Below are 21,707 nucleotides of genomic sequence, written 5' to 3'. Positions count from 1 at the left end.
AAACGGCGGATGAGGGGCGCCCGAAGAGAAAACTTTAAGTAAGTACTGAATATTATGTCACTTATTTATGTGCAAATGTTTAATAACGAAGAACATTAAAACATTACTGTTGGCCAAAGTCATGTGACATTAGTGACGTTTGTACTAACTTGGTTTTAAAGCCTTTACTTTAAAATATACGCCGTTCAATAGCTGAGCTTAATCTTACAGAGAATGATCAAAGCTCATGTAGAAACAAACAAACAAATGAACAAAATATTTTCTCCTTCATTTCTGTCAAACAAAGCTGTATGAAACGTTTCCAGCTGTTAGTATCATGGTTGCTAGGCAACCTGGGCAGCACAATGGAGGCTAGACCGTCCCATTTCACAAGCCTCGCACTTCCGGCCTTAGCGGTCTTTAAGTACGCGGCCCTTGAGGATCGTTGAGGCTGCGTACTTTAAGGCTGCAGACCCTGAATTGGGATACAGCCTAGGTCACTGACAATGCAAGGACACATATACCCTCAAAAAATTGGCCAAAGACTGTATAACAAACTGTAAACATACCACTGACCTTGCTCAATTAAAAGCTACCATTCAATATCAGCTTTTCAGCCAAGTCCAGACACCATCCAGTGTGCATGATTTTGGTAGATTGTTCCAGCTCTGATCACTTACTCTGCTCTGTAATTTCACCATGAACCTTAAATTTGTACAATTCTTCTCTTACAAACTGACACAAATTTCACGTGGACATCAATTCAGCTACCAAACAGTTTTCCGACATCAAAGGCAACATTAAATCAAACTGAAGGATAAACCGTGGAGGAGTTTCAGCGTCCGCTATAGAGGCAGAAGTGCAAGAGGACATAATGAGACTTCCACAGATGGAGTTTAAAATAGCTAACAGGCTGAAAAATGATCCTTAATGGGATGTCAGCCAGATTAACTCAGATAAGGTGTTTGATTTTTATCATCCAGTACCATCATTTTCAGCTACCAGATACATAGTTATGTTTATTTGTACGTGGCTGTCTGGGCAGGGTACACCTAATATTTATTCTCGTTATAGATGTGGTTTGGTCTCAGGTTCATTAGCTAAATGTTCGGGCGATCATGGCTCAAGAGTTGGGAGTTCGTCTTGTAATCGGAAGGTTGCCGGTTCGAGCCTCGGCTCGGACAGTCTCGGTCGTTGCGTCCTTGGGCAAGACACTTCACCCGCCGCCTACTGGTGTTGGCCAGAAGGGCCGATGGCGCGATATGGCAGCCTCGCTTCTGTCAGTCTGCCCTAGGGCAGCTGTGGCTACAACTGTAGCTGCCTCCACCAGTGTGTGAATGAATAGTGGTATTGTAAAGTGCTATATAAATGCAATCCATTATTATTATGTTAACTGTTCTACTTTTTAACAAACCTTGCTGTATGTTAACGGGCAGGTATGAGAGCTTTTACGCTGAAACACAGGCCTTCTGATGAGAACAGAAAGACTCCACCAATATGATTTAATACCTACTATTACATTTTTGCTTCACACACCTTTAATCATGTCAAAGTGTAAAACTCAGAGAGCCCAGAGTACAAAAACTAAACAAAACTGAAGTTCATGAATCGAAAGACTGTCTACCAACAAAATACAATCAAAGCGTGTGTAGCAGACTGAGCAGACAGCCTTAAACTTAATAAATTCAAACTTCTCTAGTTATATTCAAGCACAGTGTGTGTCACTACATGAAGCTTTGTAAATGAGACAGAGTGGGGAGAGAGGCAGCTGTGGGCTTGTTTTTTATCCTCTTGCTCAGCACATCATCAGTGCCCGGCTCACACTTTCAGTAAACAGACTAATTTATGGGTGAGCCACTGGCTCTTTGTGATAAAGACGACATCCAGCAGCAGGAGCTGTGGCTGCCCAGTGGGTATCCAATACAGCTGGGTGTCTGACTCTGCTCTTCACATTCCAACACTGCACTGATTCTATCACTTGCTTTGCAGTGAAGATTGTTTTCCCCAGTTACTAGGGCTTGGTCTAGAAGTCTCTTAGGAATTCAACTGAAAAAAGTGGAATGACATCAGCAGCTAATAGATTTATCTTCAGCCTTTAGGAATAAAAAACTGTAATTGTAATTGTAAAGCTGTTACAATATTAGATGGAAATTCCAACAATCACACAACTCCCTGTGAGCAAGCACTTGGTCACAGCAGGGAGAAAAAAACTGCCTTCTAACAGAAAGAAACCTCTGGCAACATCAGGCTCAGAGAGGTGCACCTATCTGAAATGACCTTTTCGAGGTGAGGGGACCAAGATGAGAGCAAATGAAAGGGAGAGACAACCACAGTTTAATCATTGCTAATGATTCAATGCAGTCCTGTTGAATAAATATATAAAGTTAAAAGAGATGAGTGAATGAGAAATACTCAGTGGATCATGGAAAACCCCACAAAAGCCTGTTGCAGTTTAACAAGTAAGCGTGTCATGGCACTGGATCTGTGACCCCATGTTTTCTAGTTTTTGGACATTTTGCTGTTTGAACTTCACATTCAAGGAACTTCATGGAATTTCAAAAAATGTTACAATGCCTGTAAAGTTGTCAAACATTTTGCTGTGATTCTTAGGTTCATGGTTAATTTCATGTCTTGTCTTAGGTATGGTTCTCTTGTTCTCAGGTGGTGTTTAGTTTCTGTTTAGTTTCTGTTTAGTTTCTGTTTAGTTTCTAGCTCTTAGGTTCTTGTTTCTGTTCCCTGGATTCAGTCAATGGTCGTGTCCAAATTCATGGGCTGCATCCTCCTGAGGCCGCATTTGTAGGCCGATTATGAAGCGCCTTGAGGCGACATTTGTTGTGATTTGGCGCTATATAAATAAAATTGAATTGAATTGAATTGAATTGATTACGTCACAGCGACGCGGCGAAGGCTGTCCAAATTCGTAGACTCCTCCGAATGCAGCCGACAAATGCGTCCTCCCTTTCCCCGAATTTGAAGGATGGGTCGGGTGTGTCCTTCGTGGCCCACCATATCCCAGAATTCATAGCGCGGCCCAGCCAAACTCCAGTTTCCAATAATGGCGGCCGCTACTAAGTTTTAAAATTACTCTTACTAATCTTTCTGGGTCACAAAATAAACTTTTAACATATTTTCAGGCGAGAAAGTAGCTGTGTAAACCTCAAATATCTGCTCGGTTTATCAAGATATTGCATATTTGCAAAAGTGCTTCGACGTTTTTGGAGCATCTGCTACCCACCAGCTCCATAGCTCGCCGGGAGCTCGAGGGTCACTGAAGCCGCCGAGAACGGCACAACTCCCGGCACATCATTTTCAGATCACCGCGGAGTTTCGCTGCTCAGGTTAAACGTAATATATAAGTCACTTAGACAACCTAAAAATGTTATTGTTGGGCTTTTTTCAGTGTTTTATTTGTTCGTGAGTAAATCGGTTTGGCTGAGATTAAAGTTATTAGATTAGATAAAATAAAACTTTATTAATCCCCGGGTGGGTTCCTCCGGGATTTTCACACAGCTGAATAAACGTCAAACAGAAAACTGATTAAACAGAAGTGTGAGACGGTCGAGAATTTACGCCAGTGTCCTGTTATATTTTAGATAGCAAGGAGCAGACGGCCGAGTTTATTAAACTCCACCGAGACAGCGGTGACGCTAATCAGAAGGCTAGACCGTCCAATTTCACAGCCGTTTACTTCCGGCCTACCCGACCTTCTGAGGACCCGGCCCACGTAGACCGCAAAGGCTGGGTCCTCAGGAGGATGCAGCCCATGAATTTGGACACGACTAATGTCTCATGAATGTGTGTCTCATGTTTCCTGTTTAATTTTGATAGTTTCTTTTCCTGTGTTCAGCGTATCCAGTTTTGCTTCCTCACTGTCTCGTTTCAGCGGTGTTTCCCTCCTGTTTCCCATCCCCTTGTTATGTGTATTTAGTCCACTGTCTTCTCTTGCTTGTTCTCAAGTCCTCGACATTAGCTTTGTGTTAAAGGGAGTGGTTCATGGTCTCTCGTTTACATCAAGTCATAAGCTCCTTAGTTAGTCTTTGTTTCTATTTTATCTTTTGTTTGCTTCTTTTAGTGTTTCTTTGTACTTTGTAGTTCGTTTGCACAACAAATAAAGCTGCTGCTTTGAGTTCATTTTTTCCCTTTATGAGTTCTGCATTCGGGTCCTACTCTTGCCTGCCACACAGCCAAACCTGACAAAACTGAGTGGAAATGTAAATGATTCCATGGAATACGCCTCCTCACTCTGGACGACACGCTGAGGGACAGCTAACCGGGACAAAGCTACTGGTTTTGGCTACAATGGCTACTGGGGTCAGGCTAGTTACAGGATTATTTTCAGCGGTGTAGACCTGGGTCTCTAATTCACTGAGCCTGGTGTCCAAAGGTACAAACAAACTCCCGTTTGACACACTGAGCAAGAAGATGCCAGTGAGACAGTTAAGAATACATGCTAGTTTAAGATTGTGTTAGTTTTTAGTAATATATAACAATTAATAATTATTATAATTGTAAGTGGCAACTAATTCGACATACACCACACTTTGGATGAGAGTGTATGGATTGTACAGTATAATGCACTTGATAATTCATCCATACAAAATATAAGAGTCACTGAGCCTGAAAGATCTTCAGCAGATGCTATTCAGGCTACGTCCACACGTACACGGGTATTTTTGAAAACTGAGATTTTCCGTTTTCGTTTTAAAAAATAATCCCGTCCACACGTAAAGGCAGAAATGAAGGAAAATGCTGCTAGGAACATGCCAAAGCAACAGGTGGCGATATATTCCTAACCGTGCAGAAATGTTGGCCAATCAGAAGTCTAGAAGCCTCGGTGGGAAGAAGTAAACAAAGCTGGGGCATAGAAGCAGAACTGAGTCGTATGTGTGGAGGGACAGTAACTGTGTGAGTATATGTAAGCATTTAAACACTGCAGAGACAATTAACAGTAACAGTATTGTAGAAATTCATTTCACCGAAACAATAACGTGGCGCACAGTGTGACGTCAAAAAAGGCGCACACCTTTGACGCTGCGTTTTCTCCGTTTTCTCCGTTTTTCTCGTCCATACGTAAATGCAAAAACTGAGTTTTCAAAAATATCCACCCTGGCCGAAATCTCCATTTTCAGTGACCAAAAACGCAGTTTACGTGTGGACGAAAGGTGCAAACGCATAGAAAAATCTGCGTTTTCAAAAATACCCGGGTACGTGTGGACATAGCCTTAGTCTGCATAAAAGCTCTATACTGCTTCCATCAGTGTGCTTTTGCACATTTATGGAAAATACACATTATGTATTTGTACGTATGTGGTTTGTATGTACAAACCATGATTTGAACTTCATATTCAAAGAACTTCCTGGAATTTCAAAAAAGAATTACAACTGTAAAGTTGTCAAAAATTATATTGCTTTTTAAACAATGACTAATGCCTAAAGATAAAAGGTGATAAGGGTATAAATACAACAGGACATACATATACACATATTAGGCTCCCGTTGTGTAGTCACCTTTTTGACAGCCTGATCTACTTATTTGGTCTTAGAAACCACAACATTGAAAATAGTTCATTTATGCCTGAAGTGTGCTCAGTGTCAGTGCAGCCCAGGCAGGACTGTGTTATGTCATTACCAGTCTGTTATGTGATAATTGGCATATTAGAATAAGGTTACATAAAGGTTTGCACAAAGACAGCATTTGCAACGTTCTAACTATTATTATAGCATCCATACTTTATAGTTAGAGCTATATTCTTACCCTGGAGCTTTCATCCTGGGAACGCTGGTATCGCTTCCAGCGGCAACCATAGATCCCAGTGACAAAGGAGACAAAGACTTGCTTCTCATAGACCTGTAAGGGTTGGTGTTTCACCATGCTCCTTCAGCCTTAACGTGACACCAGTCTGTTAACATCCCACACAGGACTGGGAACCCTGAAGAAGAAGAAGAACTGTTACTAAACAAAACAAGCCTTCAAACATTAGCTCAGACTTCACGTATGCAATTACCCTTTTCAGCAACATGCCGTGTCACGTCATGTCGCTGAGGTATATTTTCACAAAACAACAAGAAGATGTTGACAGCCCTGCACCCTGTTTGGAGTCACAACACCTGCGAGAGACCGTCAACACACCAGTAAATAGTAAGTCTTGTCTCATACAGCCATAATAATATGGTGCACGAATTACAGTTGCTGAGTCAGTCTTTACACATGTGAGGATTTATGGTTGTTTAAGAGTAGCAAATAGAACTGAGACGGCTGGTACCACATGTCTGTGTGGTCTAGTCTGAGCCCTTGAACATCTGTAAAAAAGGAGTCAGAAGGAGACAGCGTGTAGCACTTAACTCACGTCTGGTTCAGAGAACATCATCTGCTTTGGTGCTAGCTAAAAATGCTGCCATAGAAAGCACTGTTTTTAAGGCTCTCGAGGAGTTGGTCTCTTTGTCGCATTTTTCTGGGTTTTTTAATTAGAATTTTCAGATGGTTTCTCCATGGAATAACCTCCATTTACTATAATGAATCAGGTAACCTAAGGTGTGTGTCACTTCTATCTATAATTAAACCTGGATCCTGGGAATAGGTTTATGTTCTAAGCATGTGATCTTAGGCCCTTTAGGTTTATAAAACACCTAACATTGGTGCTCTAGAGAATGAAATGTCTTCAGATGGTTTGTCACAGCAGAGAGAAAGAGAAATAGAAATTTTCCCAGGAGAGGAATAAGTGGTTGTGAAGCAGTAAGCCTTTTGTAACGATAAAGGGGTATAAAAAGTGCTTAAATCTAATAACAAAGTCTCCAAGTGAGCAACTATAAAGTGAATATCTGACGCCCAAAACTTCAAACCAAATACTCAATAAATATCCAAATAATACAGGATTTGGGTCCTACAAATGACCTTAGTCTTCAAAAGGTGTACAGCCCAATGGATAGGGTCATTCTCCTGCTTTATAAAACAACGAATTCAGTCATTTCAGTCTTAGAAAAGATTCCTAGAAAGTGCGACTGTAGAGCAGAGCCCTCTGCATTCCTCAGCTTCATCAGTGGCCTCACAAAAGACTTACAAGATTCTCACACTGCCTATAAAACTCAAGCCAGATGTCCCACTGATAACTGCTTAACGATAACAAGGGGCTAATGTGGCTAACTGGTAATTGCTAATAGTGGAACAGCTAATGGTGACATGTGCGCTGGTCAGGTCAAAATTTATACTTTAACTCCTTAATACTGAATATGGAGCTTTACAGACCTTTTTGTAGTCCTTATGAATGCAGTTTTTTGCTGTTTTAGTAATCAGTTGATTTCAACATAGATTTTTTTAGAAGACTACTTTCAAACAAGTCATACTTTTTTATTGTACTTTTGACAGCCAGTCTTCTTGGCAGAATTGGTAGAGTTCATTTAACTGGGGTTCCTGGAACTAAGTTTTAAACACAGTCCACAGAGTTTAAGTGGCTTTAGGAAGAATCCAGAATCTTAATGTTAGCCTGCTTTATCTATTTCAAAACTAGTTCTGAAGTGTGTTTGGGATCATTGTCCTGTTGTGTTGCAGTTGTGTCTAAGTGTGTGCATTTTGTCTGACTCCTCTGTAGAAAGCACCAGTACCACTGGCAAGAAAACAGTCCCAGATTATACTGATGCTTCTTTCGTGGTTGGCACACATAGCAACGTAAAACTCAGAGTTCACAGCGGACAGTTACACTGGTGTTCAGACAGTTCATTGCATGCATAAACTAATTGCTTCTCATCTGAGGAGATGGTTTGGATCTTTTTTCCAGGCCTTAGCAAAGCTATGGCACATCTGAATGTGTTGCACTTTTGTATAATTGTCTGTCTGATGGAGCCATTATTTAGAAATGCTCCATCAGACCTTCCCAACTTGTGTAGATCTTCACTGAGTTTCTTGGACTTTTCCTTTGCTCTGAGTATTGGTCAGTTCAATGAGTTCAAAAGACCAAAACCAATTCTTTTTATGATGACAAAGAGCATTAACTACTATTAACCAGTAGGTTAATAGGCGTTGTGGAGAAATTAGAGATTATATTATATTAAAGATTCATGCTTTACAGTCATTCCAGGAAAGAGCTGTTCAACAAAGCCGCAAATTACCATGACATTCATGTCCATGATGAGTCTGTGTAAACTTCTCAGCAACTGTATGTGGAGCTGGAGCCAGCATAATACCCCCCATTAAACTATACTTGTTGAGTAAAGAAAGTGTCTTACGCTGTGAGCTGTGTACACTATTCAGGGCTTCTCAGTGTTTAAGTGTGAATATTTGTCTACCATTTACTGCTAATTTAAAACTATAAACAGTATTTAAAGAGGAAATTGTTCGCACATCTCTGTCCTTTCATTGCTGCCGGGCTATTACATGGAAACTCCCAGGCCTGAAGAAGGCTTGCGCTGGCAGATTTCCAGCATTCATAATCTCACCCTGTCCTCAGACAAGGGCCAACTGGAGCTGAAATCACAGTGGGCTTATTCCAGCCAGGTTAGCCTATTGTCTGCCTGCGTCACCATGGTGCTATCATCACAGAGCCGTGGTCATTATGAAGTAAACTAAGGACGGCCTACATCGGTCAGATTCTGGGTGCAGTTTCTCAGCGAGTTCACCCTCCTTTAGAGAGAAAATATTTCCTCATAGCTTTGGACAACATTCAGACACCTCACAGTTATCAGGAATAAGGGGGAAAATTATATAATAATTTGTAACTGACATTCCAAAATTTTCCATAACTCCTTGCATTATATTTATGGTTAGAGTTTCCACCCATGATGGCTTGGACCTCAAGGGTTGAAGGACAAATTACTCTTCTCATATTCACCCACATACTGTATGTGACATAGGCATAAACAGGGCATAAGGAAATAAAACTTTGCTGGCAAGAAGAAGTGGTGCCTCAGTACGTGCGCTAAAAGGGAAAACTGTTTCTGACACAAGCAGCAGTGATGTGGGAACACAAAACTAAGCCATGGTGAAAGCAACAAAAACTGCACATCTTCTAATGTCCACTTACAGCTCAATTAATCAATACTGCTTTTTTGTTTTGTTTTTTTAACAGCTGTCTCCACTAATTCAAGTCACCGCGCTGGGCCTCTCTACTTAGTTTGTGGTTTTGGTGCCGCTGTAACATTTTTAATGTAATTATATAACAAATAATATATCAAAGGGGTTCACTTTGGAAAAGTTAAGTAACAAAAAGTAGTGATTAGTCTGTTACTTAGCACTAATTAGCAGGTACCTTCATGGCAAATGGTAAAAATGGCCTGTATTTATATAGCGCTTTACTAGTCCCTAAGGACCCCAAAGCGCTTTACATACCCAGTCATCCACCCATTCAAACACTGGTGATGGCAGCTACATTGTAGCCACAGCCACCCTGGGGCGCACTGACAGAAGCGAGGCTGCCGGACACTGGCGCCACCGGGCCCTCTGACCACCACCAGTAGGCAACGGGTGAAGTGTCTTGCCCAAGGACACAACAACCAAGACTGTCCAAACTGGGGCTCGAACCGGCAACCTTCCAATTACAATGCAAACTCCCAACTCTTGAGCCACGATCGCCCCTTCATCTTATGAATTCAGGTCACGAGCCGTTTGTGATAACTCAGCCCTCCAACATCTTATTTTTAAAAAAATTATCAAATAAAAATAAAAAGAAAAGCTGATAACACTGACGCTTCAAAACCTGTAATAAAAAAACGTCCCATGTCACAGTCTATGGGCTGATGTCTGACTTAAAGCACTGTGCTCTGATATTTCTGACCAAGCTAATCATTGCAAAGAACAAATGCCATGCTCAGCAGAACAAAAGATATCCTAACAGAGCTCCAACAAAAGGTAGAGTTGGTGCAACCAAAGTAAAGTAGCCTGATGACAGACAGAACTGTCAGCATATCACATGCAGTTCACTCTGACACGGCATACGTGGAAACACATTTTCACACTGATGAGCAGCCTCACCTGAATTCTGCTATTACTCTGTTTTCAGGGGTGTTTCACCATTTGCTTTGACACTTATTGGACAGACTTTTTATTTTATATTTTATGTATTTATCTATTCATCTATTTTTTTAAACCTAAAAATTGCTGTTTTGTGACACGACACAAGATAAAAGCAGTAATCCCAATAGATATGAAACATTCAAAGGTCTGGAGCCAGACAACAGGTAACGTAGTCCCGCAATAATGACTTTAACCATCGTTCAAGAGGAAACAACAGACAGCTTTGAATACAATTAAATGTTTGCAGTGAAAGTTTGACTAAAGCTTGAGTAAAACCAGTGTGAACAAGCACACAACAACAGTCCTGACTAGTAAATGTAAATTCTGATGAAACCGCATTGACTCACTACTAGTTATTTTCACTAGTTAGATGATAATTAGGAGTGCAGTGTGGTTTATGACATCGTCTATAGAAAATGGGCTGTAATGAGTCATCAGCGTTAGCTCATTACAGCAGCTGCATCCTGCTGATACTTACAGCAGCAGGTGCTGCGCTGCTGGACTCGCTGGTCTAATATGTTATTAAATATTAATAAAACTTCTCTTGTTTCTTATAACTTCTGTTACATATTACTGTGTGTCACAGTGTGTCCATTGTTTCAGGACAGCACAAGCCTGGAAACGTCTCATTTTAAATCTGTAATGCACCCGGGTCCTTCTATCATCAGCTCTCCGTCTCTCCAGCCTTTCAGAAGGCTTTGGGCGAATTTTCTCCCATGCACATCCCCTTCACCTGAGAGGACTTTACTCCTCTCAGCTTCTAGAAGTAGCTTGGTATTTTCTGGAAGCCTGTGAGGCCACAGGTTGTCTGTTGAGTTGGACACATGCGCTCATTGAATAGCAATACAATAATCCACTAAATCTCAATCCACCAACTGCCACAGAGCCTCTACCATATCTGCCTATTATTAGCCCTTTATCTCGGTCACTGTTTCCTTTTTTTAAGCTTCCATTCTTCACTCCTTCATGAAATTTATATATGCATTCATTAATAATACCCTAATCTTTCAGTGGATTTTGCCCAAAATAGAATTTCCATTAGTGTCACATACATGCACTCAAAAGGAGGAGGAGCGGGGCGAGGGCTAGAAACAAAGCCTCGCTGGTAACCAGTGAGTTTTCTATAAAGTCAGCTCTGATCATCAGGTGATCAGAAAAAACACCTTTTAGAGTGAGATCTAGTCTCCTATCCAAGCAGCACCTGCTAGTCTCACGAGGCGGTCTTTAATTTGTTAAATGTGATTTAAATGTGACAAATAAGGGAGGTGATGCTGCAGGATGGCCAGGATACACCGAAAGATACAAACTGATGGTCAGATATGTCTTCCACTCACATTTGGAAGCACAAAGAGAAAGAAGCAGGTGCAATTAAAGTTTATGAAGTTCGATAGATGATGATGTTGCAACTTGAAAGCTTCGCTTGGGAAAAATTAGCAGAACAGTTTTGTCTCAGTCTTGTCAGTTTACAGTCTCACAACATTTACTAAACCTGGTCCAATGGCTTTCAAGAATTCAATTCAATTCAGTTGTATGTATGTAGCCCCAAATCACAACAACAGTCGCCTCACATTCTAAAGTCGCCTTACATATTCAATATTTCATACCTAATTCAATGTCAGTTAGACATGAATCTATTATTTTCACTGTTTATTAATCTGACGTTCAGATCATTTAATCATTCTGTGCATGAAAGTCTTTAAAAGGCTATAATATGCCTGCCTGACGTCTCCAAATACTCTTGCAGCAACTTCCAGTTCTATTAAAGCAATGTGCCATAACTGGGACGCTGGGATCAGCATTTTCAAAGAAAGAAAGTAATTATTCAGTTATCCAAGTAGTTTGAAAGTATTTACCTGTGGACTTCTGGCTCTAGCCTGTCAATTCATTACAGTTTACTCGATTAATATCACGCACAGACTGTATGTTCATCTTTAGCTGCCTCATCTGCCATTAATCTGTTGTGCCTATGTGGAAATTATACGAAATTAACATGTATTGGAAAAACAGATTATTTGTGGGGGACAAACGGGACAGATCACTCAATTTAGTGTCACCAACTGATCACACAGCAGAAACAAAGCGATGCAAGTGACAGTTGTGAGGAGCGGTCACTTGGCTTACACGACAATAATCCCATAAAGCACAAACACTCACCTCGTCTTCACTACAGGCTGTTTTTCACTGGCACTGCTGGAAAAGTCTCAGTCCCTCTGTTAGTTAGTCAGTGTTTCCATGGATGCTGACATAACGCCGTCTCTTCGCAGTTTATGGATCCACACAAGACTTTCAGGTTACTTTGAGCGTCAGTGTGAGAGACGCAGCGGCATCAGTGTGTTTTATATCCGGATAAAAGAGCTAATGGGGAAAGGAGAGGCGGAAAAACAACCCTTGTAATAAATGAAAGGCTTCCTCTGCTTGGATACAGATGCACCTACATTAGCGTTCATAGTAGAGTGAATACTAACTGTAATCCCTGTGACACTCCGTGGGCGGAACTGTGGCCCACACTGCAAGAAACATCCTGTCTCCGCAGTTTTTACACCTGACCAATGCACGGCAGCACCTGTTGAAATGTGGGATGTTTCTTGCAGTGGGGTAACTTCTCTCTCTCTGTCGGGTAAGTGGACCTGAGCAGCACTTTCACTCTGAGTGGGCTTGGAGAGCCCGGTCAGTGGATCCCAGTGAGAAATTTGCTGCACATTTTTGGGCAACTGATAGCCCAAAATGCTAATGCTAATAGCCAAATGTGCTGGATATAAAAATCCTCTTATCTGAACAACAATTAGGTCCATAATCTGTTGGTTTTACAGTGTCTGTAGTTTTGCCTCTGTGCATCACTGCTGTGGATTTTAAATGAAACAATCAAGATGCAAATAAAGTTCAGGTTTTCGGTTTTAATTCAAGGGGGTTTACTGAAATAATACCTTATATGTAATATAAATATATAGTGTATGTCTTATATATAAAACACCTTATAAGAAATTTGGAATTGACATTTTACAAATGAAATAAATCTGAGATTTTTAAAGTAATGAATTTAATTTTTTATTTCTCTCAAAATTTAAACTGAAAATTATCCAAATAGTCCTTCGTTCCAAGCTGAGAAGGCTTCAGATTGAGTTTTCCTTTAATGCAGACTTTCCATAAATATGACAAGAAATACTTTGTAATGATGCAAAAATCAAACTATGTAAAAATATTCTCTTCAATAATTTCAGAGGACTTTAAGACTACAAGCTTTAGGATTATTGTTCACAATGTGTGGCTACAAATGTGCATCTTTACTTCTTCTCTGCACACAAAAAACAAAGCAAAATGTAACACATTAGAATTTGCTGAGGGCAGAGGGAGATGCAGAAGGGGACGACAAGGTATCTTGAATCAACCAAGATGCACACATTTGGTTACTGGGAGAGATCATCGGACAAAGAGGAAAAATGTGACAGGAATCATCTCACATTTCTCAGGGAGTTGAGGGACATTTGCACATTTTAAGTGTGGGTGGAGATCTCAGGAAAGGAGGCTCAAGATAAGAGCTCATGGTAAGAGAAATAACTTAATTAAACCTCTGCAGGGGAGGGTGCTGAGGTTGCCAAGGAGGGAAGCGTGGCATCAGGCTCATGGAAATGTCCACGTTTCCTGGAATGTACCAGACAGCAGGGTCAGGGTCGGGCGGCCGCCAGATCTCAGGCTCAAAGGATGACATGCAGGTGCAGAAGTAGGGAGTCATAATCATTCTTGTAATTGTACCATTTTCCCCATCCCTGCTATTTTACCATTTGTAAAATTCCTGCTAAGACTGACTGTAAAACTAACTGATAAAATGAGTTATCAGCAAAAACTAGAAAGTAACACGACATTTGCATCTGCATTACATTTCTCACATCATTCAGTTCCTTTTAAAGCCTTTTGTAAGTTTAAGTGTTCAGAAAAGGCTCCACCCTCCTTTCAGACTGTTCAAACAATTGGAACGATTGTTGTAATATGAACATAATTATGTACACGGCCACAGAGGACTATGGCAGCAGTGCCTTACCTCAACACCTGGCAAAGCGGGAGAGGAGATGAGTAAAGTCTTGTAAGAGATCTGGCTATTCCAGGCCCAGCAGTCAGAGATTAACCCCTGGCTTTGGATAATTACATAAGATCCCTTTAATCCTTGGCAATTTAGCAGTGGCAATGAAGGTACCTCAGCTAGAACTTCTTTGCACATGAAATGCACGCTCAGGTGCAGCGTTTTTAACCAAATGTTGAGGACGACAAGAACTTTATTGGAATGTGAACAAATGCCATGAGAGGGATTTTGTAAAGCCTGATATTTGTGATGCTTAAAACACACACACACGAACACACACAAAAGAAAACCTACTACACGTTTTTGTGTATAGAAATGAATTAACAAAACTGTGCTGAGTAAGTGGTTGTAGTGGCAGTGACAGCAGGAACGCTTAATAAGAGGATTTATTTTCATCTCCTATCTATAACTAGCTCTTTGTTGACCTCTAGTGGCCATTGAAAGTACTAAGGACTGTCAATGAAATCTTTCTGCCGCCATTAGTCGTAACACATTCAATCCACAAGCGGAGGGTCACTGGTTTGATTCAAGCCAGAGACACAAATCCCCTTTAGGGTTGCATCAGTAAGAGCATCTGGTGTACAACTCTGACAACTCAGAGTTTTGTCGTTATTATTATTATTACATTATTATTTCAACAGCTGTAACAAGAGAGTCTGTAAAACACGAGAACGATACAGTTACTGTTATCCTGTCTTATTTTAATGGTAATAAACAGTGTTGGGGAGTAACGGAATGCATGTACCGCCGTTACGTATTTAAAATACAAAATATTAGTAACTGTATTCCGTTACAGTTACCGTTTAAAAAGGTGGTATTTAGAATATAGTTACTTTGTTGAAATAAACGGATTACACGGCGGTACTTCCCTGTTTCATATTGTGGCGGGTCAGGACTGTTTGGGTTTTGTTTGACAGCTACGTTCTGTTGTTCCAGGCAGCAGAGTTACAGTTGCCATGGTTACAGGGTGACGCTCTCTCTCTGCGTGTTTCCTGGGTGAGAGAGGCCTTTTTGTTGTTGTTGTGCTAAGCTAATAGGCAGAATGCTACAGGTGTAGCGCTAAAGAATGTAGCATCATGGGCAGTGTAGTCCGTGCTGCAGGGAGAATGGACTGCCATACACGTTATGTGTCTGTGAGCGAGGGAGGGAGAAAAAGGAAAACCACGTGCTGTCATCGAGCAAAAAACGGGAGCTAGAAGCATGTAAATATAGTAATAACCACTGCAGCCAAGAAGAGTGCCTGACGAGCCCAGTTGTAAGTAAGCTATTAAGACTCGACTGTACACCGTGTTCGTGTTTTCCTCTGAAACAATAAGTTCTGTTGGAGCAGCCTTTCAACGCCTCTCTCTGTCTCTCGCTAGCAAAGTTGACCCAGACAACAAAGTAAAGCTAGTTTTCAGCTACGAGCCCAACACAGAACCCACCGTATTAGCCAGAGGTCCCTTTACTACGGTTCGGAGCTGCGGACCTTCAGTAACAGTAATAAATCACAGCAATAGTACATTCATGTAGTTGTAAACAGCATGATAATATATTAAGTAATCCAAAGTATTCAGAATACGTTACTCTCATTGAGTAACGTAACGGAATACGTTACAGAATACATTTTGGGGCATGTATTCTGTAATCTGTAGTGGAATACATTTTAAAAGTAACCTTCCCAACACTGGTAATAAAAATGATAGTTGTAAGGACTTTGTCAGCTTCTGTATTTAAAATAGCAACGTTTTAATGAGAGTGATCTACCTATTGATATGACCACGTCTCTCTGCGAACCTTCAGGCCTTCAGTCCTACATTCAAATGTTAACATTCATATTGAAAAACGCTGCCAAGAAAGAGCAGCGTGCTGCAAAAGAACAAGGAGAGTGTTGTACCGGACGTGCTTCCACTGCTTCTGTAACTTCCTGCTGTCCGATCCACTTCTAAACACAGAAGTGGGAGTGTGAGAGTGCACATGACACGAGGAAGAAGGAAGGATTCATGGGGGGAAACGCTACTCAGACAGTATGGGGCCTGTTTTGACTACTGACACAGCTATCAGAAAGAATCAGATATGGTATGTAGTGAAGCTTGTTCTGAAAATCAGACCATCTCTGCAGATTTAATCTGACAGTATTGTGTACAGAGTTCACCACTTACAGCAATACTAAACTGCTAAAGCCTGCCAAACGACTTTCTGGACAGTTAGTCTTCTTATTGTGTAATATGTACCCTGAAGTTATATCTAGTTAATGTTGATTGTAGTTGCAGTTGTGCTGCTTCACAGAACTTCCTGTTGTATTCAGTGGTGTTCTCCACATTCTGCTGCCCAGTGGTCTGTGCGGCTTTCAAATCATGCAACAGAGGAGAAAACAACAGGATGAGGAAGAGAGAGAAAAAAAGACATACATTATGCAGATTTTGTTAATGATTGGGAGGTCTTATACAGTTAGTCATGGGGAGTAACTTTAGTAGAGGTCATGAGATGCTAAGTTGAGTATTTAAGTGTTAACTGTTTGATTACTCTCTCTGAAATAAAGTTTTAGGCTTTAGGACCTGGGAGGGTGAGGATTCTTCACCCACTCATCCACATGGGCGGGACTGGCCTGGAAATCTGATTCCAGGGCAGAGATTTTCCTGCTCTGGGGCCTGGGAAATCGTCTCATACACTTCTGTCTTTGCCATCAGATACTTTCACTTAATACCGGTCAGGTCAGTGCTGGGGGGATCTTTTTGTAAGCAGCTTGACGATAAACCTGCCGAGTTATTCAAAGGACCCAATAAGGTAAGATGAATGTGCTCGGAGCACGGGAAGCATAGAGAGGGAGGGAGAGAGTAGAGGGCGTCCATCAACTGGTGGGAAATGTCCAGGCATGTGAAAAGAGGCCAAAAAGTCTGTCTATCTTTAACATGGTTAAAGATTCCTTTACAGCCATGTAGTTCCTCCAAGTAGTGCGAAAGCAAAGCAACTGTTTGCTGCACATAACTAGAACTGCATGACAGTCCAGACTTCCAGGGAGTTGGCTACACCTTTTGACCTGATTTAATCTGTAACAAGGGACGCCTCTCCTTCTTTTATCTACATATTTCAAATGCCAGTGTCATTCATACTAAGTCACATGTCCAGAAAAATGAACTGATTGTGACCTGCTCAATTAGACTGATCTAAACATCTCTGAACTACATCTCTAAGTGGTGATATGCATAAAGCCTGTGCTCCCTAAAGTACAAGTTCGCTCTATGTACATGAACTGCTCTAAAAAACGCGTCTTTAGCTGTAGGGGTGTGTCATGCGTCAGTGAGTGGCCACTTTTCCCTCACCACAAGTAACCAATGAGCATTAAGCAGGCTTAGTCCTCCATTAGAGAATGTTATCTATGTTAAGTTTTTTCCCACTCCCAAGTCATGAACAACTCAAATCTTGCTGGCCAATGTTTTGGCTTAGACACAGTACACCCTGAAGCTGCCTACGTGGCTGTTATACAAGTCATTGCTTGAGGTTTGCACAGAGAGAGCTGCTTTAAATGGCATGGGCTAAACCACACTTACTAGCCTACCACAGCTTGCATCTTCTAAATCTCAAGAGTAAACCCTAAGTATGTACTGTTTGTCTTCATGTCTTCTCTTAGGTTTTGTCTGTTAGTAACATTACACCATGTGGGCAACAAACCTCGTATCTCTCGTCCTTCTGACAACTGCAGCCTCGGCAGCAACCTCCACATCAAAAGACAAAGTGTTGAGTAACCATGCCACCATCCTGGCTGACAGCACTGCCAATTTGGCTTTCAGTGTCTACCAGAGCATGGTAAAAGACAAAAATGTAGAGAACATTATCATTTCCCCTGTCGTCGTGGCCTCCTCTCTGGGTCTCGTGGCTCTTGGGGGAAAGGCCTCCACTGCCTCTCAGGTAAAAACCATCCTGAATGTAGCTAAAGTTAAAGATGAGCATCTCCACCCCAGTTTGGCTGAGCTGCTCATAGAGTTGAGCGACCCGAAGACTCGCAACATCACCTGGAAGATTAGCAACCGCCTGTATGGACCCAGCTCTGTCACTTTTGTGGAAGACTTTGTCAAAAGCAGCAAAAAGCACTATAATTGTGAGCACTCAAAGATCAATTTCCGAGACAAGAAGAGTGCTGTGAACTCCATCAACGAATGGGCAGCCAAGTCTACTGATGGCAAACTGCCTGAGGTGACTAAGAATGTAGAAAAGACTGATGGGGCGATGATCATCAGTGCCATGTTTTTCAAATGTGAGTGGATAAGGCTGTGTATACATGTAGTATTCTATACTGTTCCCCAAAAGACACCTAAAATTAACTGAATGTTTTTTCTCTCAGGTCACTGGGATGAGCAGTTCCATCGTCAGATGGTGGATAACCGTGGATTCATGGTGTCACCTAGCTACACTGTTTCAGTACAGATGATGCATCGCACAGGTAGCTGGAGACATTCCTATCAGCTTGTTCAGAAACACAGTTTGAGACTAGGAATTAGGGATGCAACGATACCAATTTTTTCAAACCGATACGATACCGATACTTGGATCTGAGTACTTGCCGATACAGAGTACAAAAAAACGATACTTCTACCACACACACACACACACACACACAAATGCAATGAATTGGAAGACAGGTTTTATTTTATTCTCTGCCGATAAAAAATAAAATCTTAATAAAAATGACCACAAAAAAATTTCAAGTGAAAAATAAGCACTTCTGTTAAATTATTGCAGAGTCTCCACATTGTAATTTTACAAAACATCACTGAACTATTGGGCACTGTCTCGAGCTTTCAGAATAATAAATAAACACTTCTGTTTGGAATAAAATACAAATTAGGTTTGAGAATAAAATAAACTTTTAAATTATTGCAGAGTGTCCATATTGTAAACAAGCAAACAAAATAATTATTATAAAATAAATAATAAATAAAATAATAATTGGCCCCCTAGTGGCCAATCTAAAAAACTACAACAGAAATGACAAGCCACCCTCTGATTAATGAAATAAGTTGGTATCGGTTCATGGTATCGGTTAACTTTTACGAGTATGAGTACACACACATTTTACAGTATCAGCCCCGATACCCGATACCAGTATCGGTATCGGTGCATCCCTACTAGGAATGGTAGAACATTTTGGGAAAATCTAAAAGTTACTTCTTTGGAATCAAGTGGAACACTCAAATAATAATAATAATAATAATAATAATAATAATAATAATAATAATAGTTTTTGCAGAACTGATGGACCTTTATTTCAATACAAAGCTCCAGAGGATCACAGGGGTTGAAAAAGTAAACCCGCAAACCCACAAACAATATAACTCCACTCTTTACATGTGCATGTTTCACTAGTGAATGAGGGAGTGACGAGGGACTCATTGCCTTGAATAGAGACATCAAGTCTCTGCCACAAAACTTCCGGTAGAAGGATTTTTAGCTAGCATAGCTAAGCTAGCTTTCTGTTTAGTCTTTATGCCAAGTTCAGCTAAAACATAAGTGCAGTGACCTATAAAATCAGTCTTTTTCAAAAAATGTGAAAGTATTTATAGGTACTACTATTACTGATACTACTACAACTTTAAGATCACTACACATGTTAATTAAACATAGATATTTATATTTCTCACTATTGTTTACTGGAGAGATGAGTCCAGATAACTGCAATAATGTCTGGGGAGATATTATTATCATACTGTATCTGTAGGTAGGAACTTGGTTCACAATAAAAAATAAAAAAAATCATAACTCGCTGAATTTTCAACTCATTAGTAAATGGTTTGAGTAGTTACAAATGTATGATTATTTCTTCCCATTTATACAGAAACAATTTCCAGTATATACTATTTAGGGAGTTTGTAAAAACTGTGGTTAACAGCTGTGCATTTACCAGTTCAATATCCAACATTATGCAAAACTAAATATGAGTAATAAATGTAACACTTTCTTTTTTTGAAAACTGTAACCAGCAGAAATTTTAAGAGACTCTCTAAAGTGCATGGACAGATTGATGATATTTGTAATTAATTTGTTTCATCAGGTCTCTTTGGCTTCTATGATGACAAAGACAATAAGTTATCTATCCTGAGCATGCCTCTATCTCATAAGAAGTCCACTGTGGTATTCATCATGCCCTACCATCTGGAACCTTTGGATAGACTGGAAAAGATGCTGACCAAGAAGCAGGTGGATAAATGGATTGGTTTGCTACAGGAGACAGCTATAGCTGTGTCTCTGCCCAAAGTCAGCATGGAAGTCAGTCACGATCTGCAGGTAAACAATTTAAGAGTTTGTGCCTTACCACAGAACACTCTTTTACATTGTCACTATAAACATTTCATGTTACTCCTCAGAAACACCTCCAGGAGCTGGGCCTGACCGAGGCTGTGGACAAATCTAAAGCTGACTTTTCCAACATCTCTGGGAAGAAGGACCTCTACTTGTCAAGTGTGTTCCACGCCTCTGCTTTGGAATGGGACACTGATGGAAATGAAATTGATCTGAGCATCTTTGGCACAGACAAGCTGAAAAACCCTAAACTGTTCTACGCTGACCACCCCTTTATTTTCCTAGTAAAGGACCAGAAAACAAGCTCCATCTTGTTCATTGGCAGGATGGTCCGACCAAAGGGTGAAAAGATGAGAGATGAACTGTAACCATGTGAGTAAGTTAGATGTTTGGCTGTTATGAGTGTAGATTTTATACTGCAGCATGTTGAGAAATGAAGAGTACATCTGATACTGTGTAAGAGCACTCTTTTATGTCACATGGCAACAACATTCCATAATACACAACTTAAGTCCAGCAAGTTCATTGTAATACATTGTAACTGTACTTTTCCTTTGAAGGGAAAAGGTTCACTTGCTGTTGTCAGCGGTGTTCAGAGTTACTGTATGGTGCTACAGTTGATCCGAAGTTGGCTCAAGGTGAACAGTAATTACAAGACTTACTTTGTCTTGTAATTACTGTATGAGGCGATGTGCACATCTTTGAATTTGGGACAGTTGTTAATATTTCAGTGTGTGTGTTTGTTTGTATGTTGGCATGTCACATTATGGACTGAATACTTACATTAAGAATGCCATATTAAAGTTTTTGTTAAAGCACACTTTGTTTTAATAAAGTAGCAGTAACATCAGAATTTGTGCACGAAAAAGGTTTCTGGTGTCATTAAGTCTTAAAAAATTATGTAAAATGTGCACATCCTACAAGCTTCCTTACCTTTTTGTGTCCACTTGTCTTTGTTTGGAGTCACCCTGAATGCAGTTCTATTTGTGCGCACATGGTTTAGCAATGCAAAATATGATTGAGCTGTTTTAAATGTCCGGTTTTTGCAATAAAAGTATAAAAAAAGAACTAGCAGGTTTTATCCTTATTTTAGGATGCTGCCCTTTACTTTGTGACCTAAATAACGTCTGGTTTGCTTGTCAAGAGTAGGAATTTGGCCTTAGGCGAGCAGAGTTTTAGTAGGATATAACAACTGGAAGATTCCATTGGAGGTGATCATATAGCCTTTTGGACAGCTCTACCTTCAAAGGGGACGAGACCTGGCCTCTGAATGCACAAACGTAGGATATTTAGACCTCAACTAAATATTTGACAAAATATTCTGGTATAAACACGTTATTGCTGCAGCTGCTCCGGGACATGGTTATCGTCATA

General features: G+C 40.6%; 2 protein-coding genes across 2 annotated transcripts in view; one reads left to right on the top strand and one right to left on the bottom strand.

The window, feature by feature from the left end:
• Positions 1 to 12,424, bottom strand: part of gdpd5a (glycerophosphodiester phosphodiesterase domain containing 5a) — a 33,042-nt gene extending 20,618 nt beyond the window's left edge. The window contains exons 1-2 of the mRNA XM_087846765.1: positions 12,137 to 12,424; positions 5,735 to 5,909 (exon numbers count right to left, since the gene is read on the bottom strand). Of these exons, the coding sequence (XP_087702891.1) occupies positions 5,735 to 5,851 (117 nt within the window). The 5' untranslated portion in view covers positions 5,852 to 5,909; positions 12,137 to 12,424. The remainder of the gene's footprint in view (positions 1 to 5,734; positions 5,910 to 12,136) is intronic.
• A 4,221-nt stretch (positions 12,425 to 16,645) lies between these two features.
• Positions 16,646 to 21,401, top strand: serpinh1a (serpin peptidase inhibitor, clade H (heat shock protein 47), member 1a). The gene is made up of 5 exons (XM_087847073.1): positions 16,646 to 16,823; positions 17,668 to 18,291; positions 18,379 to 18,477; positions 20,086 to 20,318; positions 20,399 to 21,401. The coding sequence occupies exons 2-5, from the start codon at positions 17,694 to 17,696 to the stop codon at positions 20,699 to 20,701; spliced, it is 1,233 nt and encodes a 410-aa protein (XP_087703199.1). The 5' UTR covers positions 16,646 to 16,823; positions 17,668 to 17,693; the 3' UTR covers positions 20,702 to 21,401.
• Positions 21,402 to 21,707: the final 306 nt, after the last annotated feature.

Source organism: Neolamprologus brichardi, chromosome 10 (genome assembly GCF_056152115.1).
Source record: "Neolamprologus brichardi isolate AB-2024 chromosome 10, ASM5615211v1, whole genome shotgun sequence".
NCBI classification, from domain to species: domain Eukaryota; kingdom Metazoa; phylum Chordata; class Actinopteri; order Cichliformes; family Cichlidae; genus Neolamprologus; species Neolamprologus brichardi.
Note: the sequence above shows the minus strand (reverse complement) of the source record. Positions and strands in the feature narration are given on the sequence as shown.

Bases quoted from the DNA above. Each gene is read 5' to 3' on its own strand.
- serpinh1a (XM_087847073.1), top strand. From the start codon at position 17,694: ATGTGGGCAACAAACCTCGTATCTCTCGTCCTTCTGACAACTGCAGCC. The intron at 18,478-20,085 runs GTAGCTGGAGAC...TTGTTTCATCAG, and splicing joins ACAGATGATGCATCGCACAG to GTCTCTTTGGCTTCTATGAT. The intron at 20,319-20,398 runs GTAAACAATTTA...GTTACTCCTCAG, and splicing joins AAGTCAGTCACGATCTGCAG to AAACACCTCCAGGAGCTGGG.